General features: G+C 37.4%; 1 protein-coding gene across 2 annotated transcripts in view; it reads right to left on the bottom strand.

Annotated features, from left to right (window-relative positions):
- Positions 1 to 2,801: 2,801 nt before the first annotated feature.
- MSH2 (mutS homolog 2) overlaps positions 2,802 to 19,513 on the bottom strand; it is a 77,040-nt gene continuing 60,328 nt past the window's right edge. For both annotated transcript variants that reach the window (XM_032216595.1, XM_032216594.1), the window contains exons 10-16: positions 18,951 to 19,101; positions 18,697 to 18,794; positions 12,684 to 12,929; positions 10,475 to 10,679; positions 9,388 to 9,635; positions 7,691 to 7,863; positions 2,802 to 3,606 (exon numbers count right to left, since the gene is read on the bottom strand). In XM_032216595.1, the coding sequence (XP_032072486.1) occupies positions 3,436 to 3,606; positions 7,691 to 7,863; positions 9,388 to 9,635; positions 10,475 to 10,679; positions 12,684 to 12,929; positions 18,697 to 18,794; positions 18,951 to 19,101 (1,292 nt within the window). In that variant the 3' untranslated portion in view covers positions 2,802 to 3,435. The remainder of the gene's footprint in view (positions 3,607 to 7,690; positions 7,864 to 9,387; positions 9,636 to 10,474; positions 10,680 to 12,683; positions 12,930 to 18,696; positions 18,795 to 18,950; positions 19,102 to 19,513) is intronic.

The following is a 19,513-nucleotide window of genomic DNA, read 5'->3' as shown; positions in this document are numbered from 1 at the left end:
CCCTGCTGGATAAGACCCCAGACCCATCTATAAGAGCCATGAGGACCCAGATTATTGAGGGCAATATGTTGACTCTGTAAAGTACTGTGAAGCGGTATATAAGGCGGTCTACTTGGGGCTGCCCCTGAAAAGTGTTCGGAGACTGCAACTAGTCCAGAATGCAGCCGTGCGAGCGATACTGGGTGTGCCAAGGTATACCCACGTCACACCTATCCTCCACGAGCTGCACTGGCTGCCCATTGGTCTCCGAACACAATTCAAGGTGCTGGTTATTACCTTTAAAGCCTTACATGGCCTAGGACGTGGGTACCTACGAGACCGTCTCCTGCCACATACCTCCCTTAGACCAATAATATCACATAGAATGGGCCTTCTCCGGGTACCTTCAGCAGGACAATGCCGGCTGGCGGCTCCTAGGAGTAGGGCCTTCTCTGTTGCTGCTCCGGCCATATGGAATGAGCTGCTCCCAGAGATCCGGGCCATCCCCACTCTCATGGCCTTTCGCAAAGCCATTAAAACCTGGCTTTTCCGGCAGGCCTTCTGATTGGTTGTGTTCTTTTTTAACTTTGTGTGTCCTATTGTTTTTAAGTTCTTTTAATTTCTTTTTATTCTGTAAGCCGCCTGGAGTCCTTCGGGATTGGGCGGCATAGAAACCTAATAAATTCAATTCAATTCAAACTGCTATTCCTATCTAATCCAGCAGTTTGTTTCCACAGTGGCCAATCAACTGCATTATGAAGTCCACTGGTTTTCCACCAGATGGCCTTCAGAGAACATGACCACAACAGTAAGTGTATCTTCTGCATTCAAAAACTGCCAGGTTTGTTTGCTGGCATCTCAAGTTCAAAAATATAAAGAAAATAAAAGTAAAAGATCCCTGCCAAAATACACACAGCAGCAATCACACAACATACAAGACAGATCACTATGGCCACCGATATGTATATTAATATGTATACCAATATCTTTATACTTAAGAGCTTTTTAGTTAATGGACTGAACATAAATCATGTGCTAATTGTAATTGCTGAGCAAACTCAAACAACCTCATTTGCACAATAATACTAAGCCATAAACAATCGAACCACATTATAGCTTAGTGCAATGCGTGAACCCAGCTACTGTTTTGCCAATTCTATTAATGAACAATGTTGAGGCCAGGAACTGCTTTAGACAATAATTTCTCCCTTGACAATAAACATGCTTGCATGTTATACACTGCTGTACAATATATTCCAAAATGCTATGTGCTGATTGGAAATAGCAATAGCAGTGGACTTATATACCGCTTCATAGGGCTTTCAGCCCTCTCTAAGCGGTTTACAGAGAGTCAGCATATTGCCCCCAACAATCTGGGTCTTCATTTTACCCACCTCGGAAGGATGGAAGGCTGAGTCAACCCTGAGCCGGTGAGATTTGAACCGCTGAACTGCTGATCTAGCAGTAGCCTGCAGTGCTGCATTTAACCACTGCGCCACCTTGGCTCAAATAGAAAACATTTGAAAGGGGACCTCCAAATAAAGACAATATGGTCCATATTTTCCAGGCCCATTCATTAATTCTAAAGGCTGTTCTCCCCTTAACAGAAAAGCTACCACACATATTGCCTGTACCACAACCACTCAGTCCTGTTAGAACTAAGCAGAAAGAAAATCATTTGTACAAAAAAATTGAATGGCACTTTAACTCTCTCAACAGCAGCACACTTTACATCCCAAAACTGTCACTATTACTGCATTCCTATCACAGCTTCTTTTTCAGCTGCCATGTACTTCAGAAAAAGAAGAGAAAGAAAAATATTTTTTGATGAAAAGTACTTGAATTTTAGTGAATTACTTTACATAGCTTTACAGGATTTCTTAGAAATTGAACAGCACTATACAGCCCCTGGAGAATCTCAATATTTATATGAGAGTGAGTATTATTGTCAATCATAATTTAAACAGATTAATAAATGGTTAATACATAAATTAGTATACTAATAAAAACAGAGTTTCCATTAGAACAAACTATTCCTTCTGTTCATTTAGATTATCTCTCTATCTCTCTATCAAACTTGGAGTGGCACAATGGCTCAGAGGTTAAGATGCTGGACAGGTGGGGTTCGAACCATGAGTGCTATGCAACAGGGTGAGCTCCCGTTCTTGCCCTAGCTCTGCCAACTTAGTAGTTGAAAAGCATGCAAATGTGAGTAGATAAAACAGGTAACACTTTGGCGAAAAAGGTTACTGTTTTCTGTACTTTCACGCTGATGGACACATGATGATGAAAACGTCTCTTGGATAATGCAGACTCCCTAGGCCAAGAATCGGAGATGAGAATTGCCTTTTTAAGTCAGTCCTGACTGGACATGAGAAAACTTTAAAGTTTTTAAAATTAAACTTATATGCCATCCATTTCCCCTAGAAATTTAATTTTTTTTTTTATTTCTGTCTAGTGGCATAATTATTACCTATAAAATATTAGAAGCAAATAGTCTTATATTTTTGTGATTTGTTCAAAAAGGAAATAGAGTAATATGTGTAATACAATAACACAAACATGTAAGAAATTTCACAAAGATCCACTGAAGAAATATGGATATAATATGCCACTAAGGAATAGTGGAAGACAAACTAATGGGAGAACAAACTAATTGGAAGACAAACTATTTTTATTTTCTTCAAGTTGTTTGAAATGTTTTGAAAAAAACATGAATAAAATATATAGTAAAACTTTACACTGCATTAAGAATAACAATTTTAGGTTTGAAATCCTATGGAAATTAACAACCCTTAGTGAATGCTTTTTTTGTTCTAGATTTCAGGGTTAAATACATTGGCATAAGCTATGAGCCTTTAACAAATTATAGCAAAATGCCATGCCTCTTTTTGTTTCTGTGACATTAACATACCTCTTAATGACCGAGGTGTGATTTATTCCAAGGCTGTCAAATGCCTAAAAGTATTTCAGAGGATACCACAAATATATATATATTTCAAAAGTAAGATTGAAACAAGAATTCTTCAGTGATTGCAGCAAAATACAACCCAACAAGATACAACATATATATACATAAACAGTACCAAAAGCATAGTTTCAGGGTTATAATATTTAGTAACGTAAAGAAGTCTCATCCAGATCCAAAGTGGTTAAAGGAACTTTGGATCTGGCATGGAAAAAGTACAACTGACAGAAAACAGAAGATGCATGTCAGTTTTGAAGTGTTTTTGCCCACTTCAAGACAGTCCGACTAGGTATTTGTATCATTGTTAATAGATTTCCCAACTCTACTGTTCTGATTCTCTTTATGTATGTGGATGAGAAAGTGGAACACAATGATTCCTGAGGCTTCTTCTTTACTATTGCAATGGCGTCAGAGGGGACAAAGTAGTTCTAGTGTTGAGAGATTATGATCAGAAAAAAATCACAAGTTCAAGTGATTTTAGTTATGTATCATGAGGTACCGTTGATGCGGGAAATGATTCCATTTACAAAAGAATTATTTTTCTTCAAAACGTAGTCCTTTAACTCCTTTAGTTTGGTCCGGATTTCTTCTTCAGACATTTCTGTCAACGGCATTGCTTTCACTTGAGAAAGGAAATCTTGAATTATTTGTTCTCCCTCCTGAAAAATAAAAATAAAAGGTACTTGTCAATTACTTAATATCAAATCATTAACCTTTAAAAACACAAGCTCTTTATTTCATCATAGACCAAACTAGACTAACAAAGCAGAATGAGATAAAACTATTAAGCCTAAAGTAGGCAAATAAACATAAATAAAAATATATAAACAAATTGAACCGTTTTTACCCAAGTCCTGACAAATCTTACTAACTATGTGGCAATTAACAAAGATAGGTATCTATATACTAGTGTATCATAGGGCAAAACTTTTTTGACCATGGTATCTAAAATGAGCTAACTTACAGAATGTATCCAAAATCCAGGACCAAAGACTCCAGTGGAATTGAAAATTGGCAGATGTTGTTAAACATTTTATAACATAATAGAGTGTCCTAAAATATTTCTGGGCGTCAACTGCTGATTTTTGACTGTGCTATATGGTTCAACATGAGCTATTTTGAAGGCAGATACATTTCTGAATATCTTCCTGAATTTAAAAAATATTTTTTTTCCAGTCAAAGCAGTACTTTAGAAGCTCTGCCATTGTTGGATTTATTAAAGAATCTGGCAAGGAAATATTTCTGAAATGATGACCTAATGGGTCATTGATTGTCTAGTAACTTATAATATTGTTATATGATTTGTCTGTCTTGGTAATTATTGACCAGCTCAAAATATTTTACATCAGCATGCATCAGTATAAATGTTACTGATTTTTTCCATTACTCTTCCTATTGTTGCACTGTAATTATTTCTTTAAAGTTTTGTATCTACTTTGTGGATCTACTTCACCACCTTGCTGCCCTGTGCTTCACCCTGCACCCCTGCCACTTCTGTTGCCCCTGCCTTCCACCATGAACCTGCCACTCTGCTGTCCCTACTGCCTTGCACTTCACCCTTCATTCCCCACCTCTGCCCTACATTCTGCAGTCACTGCACTCTGCTAACCGTGCTGCTCCCAGCTGAACTTCAGTGTCTTCTTCTTCTTCCTGATGCTGACAAGGTATGTCCAGCCTGGCCCTTCATGAGGCAGTTTAGCGTGGCACCGACTTCCTAAGTGCTAGGTGGTAGATATCATGGTAGAGTGTAGAACAGTGGAGGTGCAGGACAGGGTGCAGAGATGCATGGGCATCGGAACAGAGGACAGCCAAAAGCAGAGAGATGCAGAGAGATTTGTGGATGCAGGGAACTGAAGTGCACCCTGTTGTTAAAAACTTGAGAGGGCTGCCCATTTTTATCAAAGACTGAAGGAACACCGCAACAGACATAACTTCAAAGACCAGGCATAAATACCATTGGAACAGTCTATCTGAACCAAGTCGCACACATGGCAATAGGTGCGAGTAAAGTATGTTTGTTGCACCACTCTACTTGTTATAGCAAAATGCCCCCAATTCCCCCAAGTCACAAACTCCCCTCACAAACAGTTCAATGAGTAAATCCAAGCACACACGTAAAGCTGATGCAGCAAGTTCCCAAGCAAATGCACCCTACAAGGAAACTCCCTGAGGCAAGTCCAGAATGAATAGTCCAAGTCCAGATCCAGATCCGAATCCAGGTCCAGGTTCAAGAGCAGCTAACAAGACAAACCCAAGGATCACAACACAAAATCAGTATACAAGGAGCAGAGCCGAAGGCACGCAGGAAACCAAATGGTTGCCTTCACCAACTGCTCCCTGCAACATGCTTGACTATGTAATCCACAACCCACACTTCTTCACTGGGAAGGGTGAGGCTGTTTCTTCACGAGCAGCCTCACCAACCTCCTCTGAACTTCCTGTCTCTCCATTCTTCACATCCGCGCATCAAGCAGGGGCGGCAGCTGTTCCTCATTAGAGGCAGCCTGTTACCAATTGTCAGTGTTAACTGATGCCTCTCCTCCCTCTTCATGAGCAGAAGGCTGTCCATCTGTCAATTGTGGTCCCCGATGCCTGATGGACCTGAGCCTTCTCCAACCCTGGGCTCTCTCGGTGCTCCTGGGAACCCAAAGTCTCATTGTCTCATGGTCCTGGTTCCAACTCATCCTCCTCTTCCAAGACAGCAAGCGAAGGGGCCAAAAAACAACCACTGAACAAATGATGATTAAATGAGGGCTACCTGTATATTTATTGAACCTAGTTAGGGTTTAATATTTTCCATCAGGGCAGCTATAAAGAAAAATAGAAAGACTAGAAAGAGTCTTTTATGTTTATCCATAATTCTTCCATCTTTTTCCTATGGTTATTTAAACAAGGACTATCTCAATGAAAGAAAAAAAGGATAACATTTTTTAGAACAATGGTCCCAAATCTTTTGGGCATAAGGGACCATTTCCGTGGAGAGAGGTTTTTCTGTGGACCAGAAGGGATGTGGTTTTGCATGCTGCCTGCATCCCACGAATGGGGCTTTGTTTGTTTGTGAGGCCCGGTTTCTGGCATGCTATGGACTGGTGCCAGTCCACGGTTGAGGACCCTGATTTAGAACATACTTAAAGAACCTAGTACACGATTAAGATTGCATCTCCTTTCCCTTATATTTTAACAAAGGCATATGAGCACAAATACTGTGGAAGTAGCAAAAGTTTATTGAACTGGCTCATTGATTAATAGTTTTACCCCACCCACATGCCAGGTGGAGAAGGTCCTAAAACCGGCCCCTGTTCACTCTATTTCTGCCACCCACAAGTTCTCCAAGAATGTTCACTTAAAACAGCCCTAATTACCACCTTCTAGGAAAAAATATATTTGGCTAGAAATGGTATTAAAAAAACACACCCATTTTATTTAATAAGCCCTTGGAACAATAGGCTAATTCCAAATTGAGCTGACAAAAGAAGTGAGGAGAAAAGATGCACTCATACTTGCTCAGATAGCAAATATTATTCATATCTGTAATAGCTGAAGAAGGCATATGATCAATGTCATAGTGACTAATACCTGATACATACCTGCATTGCAAAGTTCTCTCTTTCCAAAGACAGAGATATCTTGATTCCTATGAATGACCTATATGTTTTTCTTTTCAGTTGCAAAGTCATTATTTGACACTGGTCAAATGAATCCATCAGCTCAACTTCAATCTTTATAACCTTATATAAAAACTTGGTTGACTAATCTCTAATGTTCTTTGTTCTTAACAGCAGGAGACCAATGACTCAGTATAACTTGTTAGCTTTAATGAAACAATAGCTGCATCATCTCTAATTGTTAACATGTTCTGACATGAGCTTTTCCACCATAACTATGAATATTTCTGGTGTCACATCTAAAAAAGGCTATGAGGGAAGTGCAAAAAGTGGAAAAGAGAGCAACCAAAGTAATCAGAGGGCTCAATTATTTCTCTACTACAAATTGAAGTGATGGCCATTAGCTTTAAAAAAGAACCTTAAAGCTTTGTACAGATCAAGTCTATCAAAAGCTGTTAGTTTTAAAATTCAATGTTGTCTCCAATTACTACTGCAGGGGTACAACAGGAGGAGATGCCTTTTCCTCCTTATAAACACCTCAGAAGCTGGCCAGGGTAAGAGAGAAAACGCTGGATTAAAATGAACTTTAGATTGATCTTGCAAAGCCACTCTTATGCCAAAACAAACAAGGAAATTAATATTTTCTTCAATAAGGGGTGAGCACCAGAAATAGCGTACAAGTTTAAAAGACTGCTTGAAATGACTTGCTGCTGATTCCCTAAGATTTCTCTCATAAAAATATCTTACAACCTGAAGCCAGATCTCAGTTTAGCAATGTTCTCTGTTTCAAAATGTTCCTCTCGTATTCTTCATCTTCTCTAGGTCCAACTTTTTTTAAGTCATAATGATAATCTATGTTTATTTTCAACTCAGGATTGCATTTTTTATTTTTATTTTTTTGATAAAAGTCAAGATTATTGATTGTAAGTATGAGCTACATTTTTTATTCAAAAGATTTATATGGCTGCTCATCTTAAAAGTATACATCTGTTGTCAAGTCTCAATGGTTGTGATGAAACATCACAACGAGCCAAAATGACATTATGATAAGATATATGAACTTGGCAAATATGTTCCAAAGAATTATGCAAAGCAGAATATTGACATTTTAATAAATGAACAGTAAAATCCAACAAACCTGCTTCTCCCTGTGGCATCTTTTGGCAGCTGGTTCTTCATCCTCCTCCTGAGATATTCCAATGTTCTGGAAATCCTCCAGTTCCAGAGCTTTTGCCTTGGCACATTCAATCACATGTTTGGGAAAGGCCGCTAATTCTGCTACATGGATACCAAAGCTCTGGTCACAGGCCCCTGAAGAAGCATCAGGAGGAAGTCATTTTAATTTGAATGTTAACTTAATAACTTCAGACCACACAAGAGCAGAACATGGACCCAAAACAAGATACTGACAAGTATTCAGGCCAATAGCAACAATACAGGTAATCCTCTACTTACAACCATTTGTTTTCAAAGTTATAATGTTCTTCTCACTTAGGACTATTGCAGCATCCCCTGGTCACATGATCATAATTTAGATGCTTGGCAACTGGTTCATATTTATGACAGTTGCAGTGTTCCAGGGTCATGTGATCACTTTTTGCGACCTGCTGACAAGAAAAGTCAATGGGCAAACCAGATTCATTTAACAACTATGTTACTAACTTAACAAATGCAGTGATTCACTTAACAATATGGCAAGAAAGGCCATAAAATGGGGCAAAATTCACTGAACACTTAAAAAACTATCTCACTTAGCAACAGAAATTTTGGGATCAATTGTAATCATAAGTAGAGGACTACCTGTAATCAACCCTTTGAACTTGGATAAAACTACATTCCCCAAATTTATTATAGTTGAAAAATGCATCTAAAATTGATAGAAAATAAAATTGACAATTTTTCTATTTTTGTACAATGTATAAAGTGCAATGTAATTTCCACGCCAATCTTTAACCATTGTAATAAATTTTCCTTATATTATTGTACAGTGAAATATCATCTAATGATTGCAAAATGTAGTGACTATAATTATAAATAAATAATAAATGCATATTCAATTCTATATACATAGCCAAGATAAATTATATTTTGAGCAGAGTGTTGGACTAGAAGACCTCCAAGAGCCCTTCCAACTCTGTTATTCTGTTATAATCCTGCACAAAAACTAACTTTCAAATTATTATTGACTTGACTGGTTATTCCAATGCAAATATTCAAGCTGATATGCATTATGAATTTAAGTCCTTCCTTACAAAAATTGAATATTAAAATGGGACAAATTGAAGATTAACAATTTTAATTTTATATATGAGATTTTTAACTCTCATAATATGTGTTCTTAATTTTAAGTATATATTTTAAAAGTTGTAATCAATGAAACCATTTCTGTATCACTACCCTCTAATACAGGGGTATCAAACTGGCAGCCCACGGGCCAGATGCATCATGCGCAGACCACGCCCAACCCAGTTCCACAAAGGCAAAAAAGTCACATGATGCGATCAAGTTGGACATTCATGCCTAATACCTCATTTCCAATTTCTAACAACTGTTTACTTAGATCATTTTATCAACTATTCTTTATTTGAATCTGCTGAAATCAGTCCCACTCAACAACTCAGCTGGCATTTCTCATAAAGATACTGTTAACATAGATCAGATCCTAAGAGCTATATTTTCATAAAATCAAAGAAAGTAGAAATATAGGAAAGTATATTTTACAATCTATAAAGAGAAATATCTAAGACAATTTTTCAACTTTGCAAAGAAACAATCACCCATTCTACAATAAAATAAAGCAGATTTTCTCTGTCCCAGTTAAGTAATGCATTTCACCTTTTTTCACACGGTATAACATTGTCAGTGTGTCCTTTGAAGTTAATGCCGTAACATGCAAGTTATTTACAGTGGGTATTTGATCAGCGAGGGCTGTCAATTCATGAAAATGAGTAGCAAACATAGCAAAAGCTTTCATTTTGCTGGCAATGTATTCAGAAATTGCCCAGGCCAATCCAAATCCATCATATGTTGATGTTCCTCTCCCTAACTCATCAATGATTATCAAAGAATGCTCAGTTGCAGTCCTAAAAGAAAAAGAAAAGATATTAGATTCTATTTTTAAAGTAGAACAATTCGAAACAGTTTTTCATAACGCATTTGTGTGCATTATATCCACTAATATTTGGACTTTAGTTTGCACCTTTTATTTGCACTTGCTTACAAATTTCTCTTGTGTGTGCACAAGAAATTTATACTACAGTTGACATGCCAGTTTGGAAATACGCATTTTAAGTTTGTACAAAAATGTGATCTGATGAATTTCCCTTTATATCTCTAAAAAAAAAAAGCAGAGTTTCTCTATGATCTAAACCTAAAGATGGGTTTGTACAAGCAGACCTTAGAAGGACATATTCAGGACAAAGGAAACCTCGAAGGAAGTCTAGTTTGCAGAATGCTGCAGCCCTTGTTCAATTTCTACAATTTCAATCTCCCACACCCCACCCCAAATATCAGTATTCTCTGCTTACTGGGCTGTTTGAACTAGAGGTTTTCAAGATTTTGTGATTCCTCTTGAATCTCCGTGGCCCAATACAATTTCCTTTGGCACAAAGGCAGTTCTTGTGCAAGCGATCAGTTGTGCAAGCAATTAATTTGCGATAGAAGAGAATAAAGCCCTGAGGGTAAGTATAGAAAAGAGCTGTTGATTTTTTTAGGAGCAAGAACAAAAGGAAACAGCAACTTTTCATAGAAGCAACATAGCTAGGAGAAAAAATGGGAGAATGAAAGATAGTTGTAGCAATAGGTAAGTGAAGGCAGATCTTACAGTCATCTGTATGTTCTTTAGAAGAGGCAGATCAGTAAGCCTGGAGAACAGTCTTAACCTTTCAAACTTCTGCTAAACAAATGTTGTCACTGCTCTTACCTAAGGATGGAGGAAGTCTCCAGCATTTCTGCCATGAAAGTAGATACCCCTTTCAGTTGACTATCTCCAGCTCCAACTCGAGCCAGGATGCAATCAACAATAGTCACTTCTGCAGAGTCACACGGCACAAAACATCCAATTTGGGCCATAAGAACAATCACCCCAGTCTGCCGTATGTAAGTTGATTTTCCTCCCATGTTTGGTCCTGCAGAGCAAGTATTCCCCAAAAGTTAAACAAAATAAACTTCATATTTACCATGTTTTTTACAGTCTTTAACTAGAATGTTTATTCTATATAATTAGAATAATTATTGCTAACGCTCCCTTATTTCAATTTCTGCAGACAAATGTTTTCAATATCTGCTATCATTTGCAGTGATAATTTTCTGTTAAGTCTAGGTAATAGAATGTCTATGTCTCCACCCACAATCTAGAGCTCCCAAAACACCAGCTGTATGGGCAGCAATAAAGGATGCTGGGAGCTATAGTTCAGGCACATCTGGAGGACCAAGAGTGTTTCGCAGTTGCACAAGGGTCTAACAGACAACTGAATTTTAAAACAGGCAAGACAACTTTTCTGAATAAACGAAGCTTGGATGCCAGGATTCTCCTGGTGACTCACATTTATGATCAAATGCAGACAGCAGGAAAAGGACTTATTTTCCCAGCAATGAAAGCAACAGAGCCTCTGGGATTGCCCTTCCTTTTATTATAAGGTCTGCTTCTCATGCCCATTTGCCTCCTCATGGTTCATGACCAACTGATGAATGGAAGGAGATAGGTCTGCCAAGGTTAACCAGAGGTGAAAGGTCCCTTGCCCATGGCCTAACCTGGAAGAACTGTGACAAATGGGATTCTGCATTTTTAGTTCTATGGTGTTTTTTTAAAAATGGGGGGTGTCTTTTTAAGTACAGGATTTACAGCAAACTTCATGAAACTAATAAGCACTAAAAAAAAAATTAGCCTTAGACTAATGCAATCCTCTCTCTTCCCACCCAGAAAAAATAAGCTTAAATTGAAGCAATGTCAAAATTAGAAATGGTCAGTTTCTTTTAAAAATAAAACAAAATGCAAACGAAATTACTGTAGGTTAGATTGGAAAACCAAAATAGTCTCTCTACACTGATTTGTACATTTTCTACATTTTCACACTGTTGCCAAGAAATCATCATATATTTACCGAGTCTGTAAATACTAGGAAAGCATAGGTATGTCCAGTTTCGGGGGGGGAGGGGGGGAGCTCTCCCCAGCAAACATAAAATCACAGCAAAATTGTTTCACCAAAGGTGTTATGGGAAAAGAGAGGGTGGGAAATGCCTAGAGATCTGAGAGTAAGATAATCAAGGTTGCATCCTTCAGACTTCCACGTGTTTATTTATAAGGGAGGGAATTAAAATCTTTGGGGTAATTAAAGCACCATAAAATTACTTGGGCATTTTGCTGAGATAGCATTGTACAGGAGAGTGGAAAAGTCTGGCTTTCTTACAGGAAAATAAAGGAGAGTAGATGTTTCAAATACCACAGGGATACATGAGAATTGAACAGAACATTCAAAAGCCAAACTGGTCATCTGTGCCCTCACTTGCATAGACCTCATCTAAAAACTCTAAAGTATTTTACAGATTAAAGCGCTGCAGATCATTCGTTTTCAAGGTATGAGTCATTCAATCTGAAGAACTGCTATAGAAAACAATAAGTAAAAACAAAACCCCACTGATTTACAACTGAGCTGGGGGTGGAGAGGGGAAAGATTACTTTTATTTGGGACTTCCCAGAAGAGGAATTGAGGAGGATTAAAAAAAAAAAAACAAGAACAGGGACAAACTGAGGGTAGGAGTTTGCTCCAGACTTTTTCCACAGAAAGCCCAACCCCTACCCAGACAGCCACAGCTGTACCAAGTTTATTGCTTTATTTGCATATCATGAAAATCATCCCCACTAATTTGGAGAGCAGCAGTGCATCAATTCCCTCTTTAAAAGTGAAATTCGGTTGCATGAGGCTTACTTGAAAATGCCTCCCTCTAGAGTCTAAAATTGACTGCGCACCTAAACACAAAATAGTCTTTTGGAACAACTATTATGCCATCTTTCTCTGTCTTTTTAAAGGCAAAGCTTCAAGCGTTTTAAAGAATCTACATTAAAAAAAATACAGTTCAAACCGGGCCAGAGGGAGAAAGACCATAAACATGATATAAAAATGAAGTCTCACCAGTAATGATGTGGAACATCTGTTTGTCCTTCTCAAAAGTGACATCATTTGGGATGAAGGCAACATCATCTTGAACTTCAATGCAGGGGTGCCTGGAAGCTTTCAAGATAATTCTTCCTTGCCCTTTTTCTAGAATAACTGGGCGCACATATGGTATTGGTGCTGCATTTGATGCATGAGCAAAACTGACAATGGCATCTAGCTGGGCAATGACATCATTGAGAATTTGTATGGGTTCTTTATACCCTATTGAAAAGAAAGAGTGTTCAGATATTTTTCTCACTATGCAGAAAACCAAATGGAATTCCTAATGTTATTTTAGTACCATTCTCTTTAACCAACTGTGGTCAGTTTGACATAGAATTTCACCCAATATATTCTTTTCATTTAGAGTTGGATTTTTATTCCATTGTAATTTTTTAACCATGGGAAATAGACTGATCATTAGCAAATAAAGTTAGTCCTACTTGGGTGGGAAATCAATAAAATAGATCAAGGCTGTGGGCTGAACTAAAAAGGGGAAAAACCAGGAATCCACTTCCATACCATTGTTCCATTTATGAAAGCATCAGGAATCAAATTGATTTTTTTATAGCTAGAGAAAAGCTCCCTGCGAGTTCCAGCTTGATAGTCTCAGATTTATATGTTTCAGTTTTAAAATCCTTCAGATGTTAGATTCAAACTCAGTCAAAGCTAAGTTCCAGCAACCAATGAGGCTTAGGCTGCTGAATCCAGATGATTCAATTAGTCCTTCATATCCAACAGTGTCTAATATACTAATGCTGTCAACAGGTATCAAAAGCCCATTAATGTAAGAAACTCTCAGAGCAGGATATAAAGGATGCCAACGGACAACCCTGGCACTTAGAACTGAGAAAGAAAAATGGAAGACAGAAAGTCCATTACACAAAAGGAATCATGGGGAAAAGGTTTGAATCAAGATGAGATACAACTTCTACATTAAACTCATATCTCTCAGTAAAGTCAGTTCTTGAGTTACCATATTTAGTTTCTATCTATGTTGTTTCAAGGGTCTGAGAAGCTTTAGCCAAATTCATGCTGCCTTAAATGAGCCTGAAAAACAGCATGTCAGAAGCAGTAGGTTTTGTTGTTATATCTGGATTGTAGCGGATTGCCTAAGGGTATGTTTGAATGTAACTATGAGTTTGTTGAGGAATAGCAAATTAAAGGATTAACAAACCAACAGAGGGGAAAAGTATGGTACTGGTGGCACTGCATTTTCATTTTCTGAAATACAACAAGTTCTGGGCCAGGCCTGTGAATAGACTTACAAAAGCTACCAGCCTCCTCAAACTATAATTAAAACAAAGCTGGATCTTCTTACTATGTGAAGGAATAATGAAGCTGTTTCCATGCCATATGTATTTTTGAGGGCTTAGATCTCCTTCCAAGTAAGGCCTTCATTCAGTCATCACTTCACATACATACATACATACATACATACATACATACATACATACATACATACATGTTATATTTGTGCCGATAAATAAATAAATAAGGGGAGACTAGTATAGATCTATTTCAAGCTATTTAGCTCTCATCAGCTAGCCATACCCTTACTGGGAATCGAACCTTGGGGCATACCAGGGGTTGTGACACTAAATATATATATATATATAAAGTCTGGTTTACATAGGCTTGTCTTTGGAGAATACTCATAAGCAGCAACTAATACAGAATATTTCAGTTCATTTTCTCAAAGAGGAAGTTGCAGACAACATACTCTCAAGCTAACTGCAAGGGCACCATGCTTCTTCCAGTGACATGTCAAACCTGAGTATTTTGAAGGAGTCTCTTCTACCTTCCCTCTCAGATAAAAGCATGCAGCTTGGGCTCTGTGTGAAAATATCAATACAATGGAATGGTCTTCCCAATGGCATTCATCTGACAGTTCTTGTTAAGCAACAAGTGAAGACCTGGTACATTATGGTCATTAAGTGAAGCTATTGTTTGTTATAGCCTGTTTTCGTTGAAAATCAGAAGTAAAGACCAATTTTTGGGAGAAAAGGTTATACATATTGTCACGTGATTACAGATGCTACAAACAACCATAATTGCAAGCCGGTGGCTGAGCACCCAAAATGCAGTTGTATGGTGGGGGGGGATTATTGGGACTTTAGTACTGAGTTGTAAATACCTTTTGAGTTGTCTGTCATAACTTCAAACGGTTGCTAAGCAATTGGCTGTTGAGGGCTACCTGTATGTATCTATCTGCCAAGAATCGACTGACCTGATGACACACAATCAATTTTTGTTTCATTTTACTTTCAAAATTGTTGAGAACTATTTTTTTAGTGTTTGTAAGCGCACTTTGGATATTATCATTTAAGCAGAAAATGAAACTTGATAGTTATGTAAAAAAAACAAGAATGCCAAATACATACAGTATATCACAAAGTGAGAACACATCCTCACATTTTGTAAATATTTAAGGATATCTTTTCATGTGATAATACTGAAGAAATTACACTTGGCTACAATGTAAAGTAGTGAGTATACAGCTTGTATAACAGTGTAAATGTGCTGTCCCCTCAAAATAATGCAACAAACTGCCATTAATGTCTAAACTGCTGGCAAGATATACTTAAATATTTACAAAATGTGAGGGGTGTACTCACTTCTGTGATATACTGTATAGTTCACAGAAGACACAATAATGAACCATGTAGTTTTTTATTATTCATTTTTTGTGTTTTGTACAGTTTTCTTTTTCTGGATAAGAAAAAAATATTTGATAAACAGATTTCGATATGAGCAAAAGCAGATTCTTGCTATACTTAGATTCAACCATATTCAGACAGTAACAGAACAGAGTGGATTAGTTGGCTTTTCCCCTTCCCACAGCCCATATCAAAGTCAGAGATCCACTGGTTTTAATCACTAAGGACTAGGAATGAATGAAGGTAGTAAAGATACCACTGTAATCATCCACCACATGGGTGCTTTTGTCAGCTAACCATAATAGAGAAACAATGAAAATTAATCCAATTATAAGGATAAAATATTACTATTTAATTACATAAAACAATACAAAGTAATAGTGTTTGCTCTAATTTTTGCAATCAGATATTGATGAATCCCATGCTGATTAGCAGAACTGTTCTACCAATCACATAGAGTTACAAACATGGTTACGTACACCACTGACTTTTGCTTTGAGCAAGTCAAGGTAAAATGCTTTCTATAATTTAGCCACATTTGGTATGATATGCTAAATAATAAGTGTTCTATCAAATTCAAAATGCAGCAACCTAAGCAAGAAAGGACCAAATATTCCATCTATAATTTTTATAATTAGGTGCTTTGATTTTAAAAGAACTATAATTTCTTTATTTCCTTTTAACGGGATCTGCTCTGAACATCTGTATTCAGCAAATAAGCAGCTACACTTGTTAATGCAGATGGTCCTGGACTTGCAATCAAAACAAAACAGTGATATTACATTCATAAAGTGTAATTGCATCCGAAAGCGATGGCAATCTCTGCAGTCCTAGTTATCATCATGAATCCCACAGTCATTAGAAGAGACAACTTTCTGCTGACTTCCCACAATCAAAATCAGTGGAGAAGTCGATAGGAAGTTGCAACATCCTAAGCTGTCTAGCAGGCAAGTAGCTGCAGCCAGGTGGGGGAGGCAAGATGAGGGCAGGAGAGGTGCCACTGAGTCAGGGAAAGTGCGCCATGTGAGTTGGGGAGGATATGCTGGGGTGCACAAGTGGCCAGCAAGAGCACAGAAGAGCTGGGGAGGATATGCGGGTGGAGATATACCCTTGTGACCTTCCTTCTGCTTCTCCACTGACTTTTTGGGGAAGCTAGCAGGGAAGGTTACAAATGGTAATCAAGTGATTGCAAGATGCTTGGCAAGAGGTCCTAAGTGTAAATGGGCTGCCAAGCACACAAATCACAATCACATTACCATGGAGGCTCTGGGACAGCTGTAACTCTGAGGAACATTCAGCACCATCGTAATTTTCAAGTCACTGAATTAATATTCATAAGTCAAGGACTATCTGTACATCAATAAATTAGAGACACAGTTATTTGAAGGCTTCCAGCATTTAGTGGACAAATTGATAAATGGGCCTCATGGCATCTAATTATGTTTTATTTCACTCTATAGTGAATGAAAGCAAAGAGGCTAAAGACGGTGTAAATGAACCTTAAATCTTTTTTAGAGAAAGAAAAATCCCTAGAAGTTTATACTATCCAGTACATTTAGAGACATGGAAAAATACAGCATAAAAATATCTTACCTTATTCAAAGCATTTGAATTGAAGGTGGATTGTAGATTTAATCTATTTTGTTAAATCCCCACAAGCCTATTCTGACATATATTCAATGTCTAGAATCAGAAATTACTATTTAGACCCGTGATGGCGAAGCTATGGCACGCAGAGCCCTCTCTGCGGGCACGTGCACCGTCACCCCAGGTCAGATCTCCGTGTTGTTTTTTTTTGTTAACTTCTGTTTCCCTGCAAACAACGAAACAGAAGCTCACAAAAGAAAAAGGTCTTACCTCTTGCCGCACTATCGGTGTTGGGATACCCCACCACCACCAGCCAGCTGGTCTTTGGGTCTCTGCTGCGCATGTGCACATACGTGAAGGTCTGTGCATGCACACATTTGCGTGCGCACACACATTTTTCAGTTTGGGCATGCATGTGCAATTTGGGCACTCGGTGTCTACAAGGTTTGCCATTAGTGATTTAGATCAATGAATGTAAAGTATTGCTTATTGCTAGGAACATTATGTACCAAATGTTTAGGCAACCACTAGTCATGAGCTCTCATGCAATCTGGAAGAGCTTATGCAACAGAAAGCTACAAGCTAGTCCATTTGCCTGTATCATAATCTTATCCATGCTTATGTTTCCTATTTATTACTTCCCTATCACCCGGGGAAAAGCTTTTTCTGCTCTACCTGCAAGAAGTGATCAAAAAAGCTACTTTGGTTTATCATTTGTTTATACCAGGGCAAGACATAGGTAGTCAAGAATATTTGCCAAAATTCAAATGGTGTAAATGACAAGCATGATAAAAGTTTGTTTTTAAAATGGCAAAATTAGTATTTAAAACTCACAAACTGTTAATTCCTGTTAAAGCTAAAATCCCATTTTGCAAAGGTTGTGACTTTAAAAGAGACAGAAATTCAGAATTCCTGCATTCCCTTTCTTGAAACAAGATAATCTACTATGCCATGATACACAAATACACAATACCCACTATAGTAGATATACATGTATATTCTATACTAAACAAGATCATCTACTTCAATTTCCATGACAAAATGGGACATCATTGAAACCGACAGCAGACATTTTCTTGGGATTCCAGAAAGCCCTTAAAACCAGGCTCTGCTCCCAGGTCTGAGGTTCATATTTGTCAAGACCCTGTTCAGTTTTCATTGTTGTGGTTGTTTTTAGACTAGGTTTTCTTCTATTACTTTATGTTTTTAACACTTAAATTATGTATTAACCAGTCTAGTGGAGTGAGCACCCATAACAAATTTAAAGCTATCTATCTTATCTTATCTATTTATCGTCCATCCATCAATTTTTGTTTAAAAGGAGTGTGGATACAATTTGATGGGAATGAAGAATAATGAGAATGATGATATGTTTTAGCAGAAATTAGTTGTCTGAAGTTTCTGTATACTTTCTGTTTATTCAACACCATTTTTTTCCTTTAGAACTGGTATTATATTTATTATATCAAATGATGAACCAAATAAAATTCTGATTGAGAAAGTATATTAAAGTATTAATAAATCCTCATGATAGAATTTAGAAAAAAATATACAAATGGATACTTCCCATGGCACTTTTAAAATTTCCAAACAGATAATTATATCCTGCTTGTTCTTTCAAGTCAAAATGTTTTGGAAGTTCTATTGATCTGCTCAATAATTTAATCTGGTTTGTCCTTTCTATTGAAGTATTTATTCTCTTAACATACATAACAATTTCAGAAGCAAGCATATAGTCTTACCTGATGCAACATTGATTATTTCTTTAACTACAGCATCTTGCATTTCTTCATATTCTTTTCTGTTCTTCACATAGTCTTCATTAATCTCTTTCAATGCACTGGACATAAATAAAAAAAGGCAGAAATGTTTGCAACATTTCACATTGTAATTTTCCCGTTTCCCCAGGAATGTAATCATTTTCCAAGTAGCATACTTAAAGAGTCAGTTCAGGGCTAAAAGCAGGAACAGAACTGACTTGTGATGTTGACATTACCTGTTAGAGAATTTCACCCCATTTTTCTGGGTTTCCAAGATCTTATATTTCACATTATTCCGCAGAACCTTTTCTTCTCTGTAGGTAATTCTGAAAAAATGTCCAAACTGTGCATTGCATTCTAATTTGATACTCTTGCTAGCTTCCAAACCTTTGGGGGGGGGGGGAGGAAAGAGGAAATAGCATATATGACTGATTATGGCACCATAAAAGCACACAAATCACACCTTCATTATCTTCACTCTGTGATCAATTTTTTTTCCTTGGTTTTGCCGCTTAACATTGTACCAGGTCCCTTACTGAAAAGTCAACTGAGCAATCATAGGACTTGGAGAAAGTCATATCATCAAGCTGACCAGATAAAAGCATCTGAGAAATTTTCATTAATGGATCGCCCAACAATAGAGATATATCTAATTTGTAACATCATCACATTACCTAAAACAGTGGTAAAAGAACCAGGCTCTTATTAATTATTTTGTTTCAGAAGCCCTCAAGCCACAGTCTACAATCAAGAAGTATTATTCAAGAAGTATGAGAGTTTCAGTTTTAAAAATGCCTCA

The sequence above is a fragment of the Thamnophis elegans genome, chromosome 4, assembly GCF_009769535.1.
Source record: "Thamnophis elegans isolate rThaEle1 chromosome 4, rThaEle1.pri, whole genome shotgun sequence".
Taxonomy (NCBI): domain Eukaryota; kingdom Metazoa; phylum Chordata; class Lepidosauria; order Squamata; family Colubridae; genus Thamnophis; species Thamnophis elegans.
The sequence above is the reverse complement of the archived record's forward strand: the minus strand, read 5'-3'. Positions and strand labels throughout refer to the sequence as shown.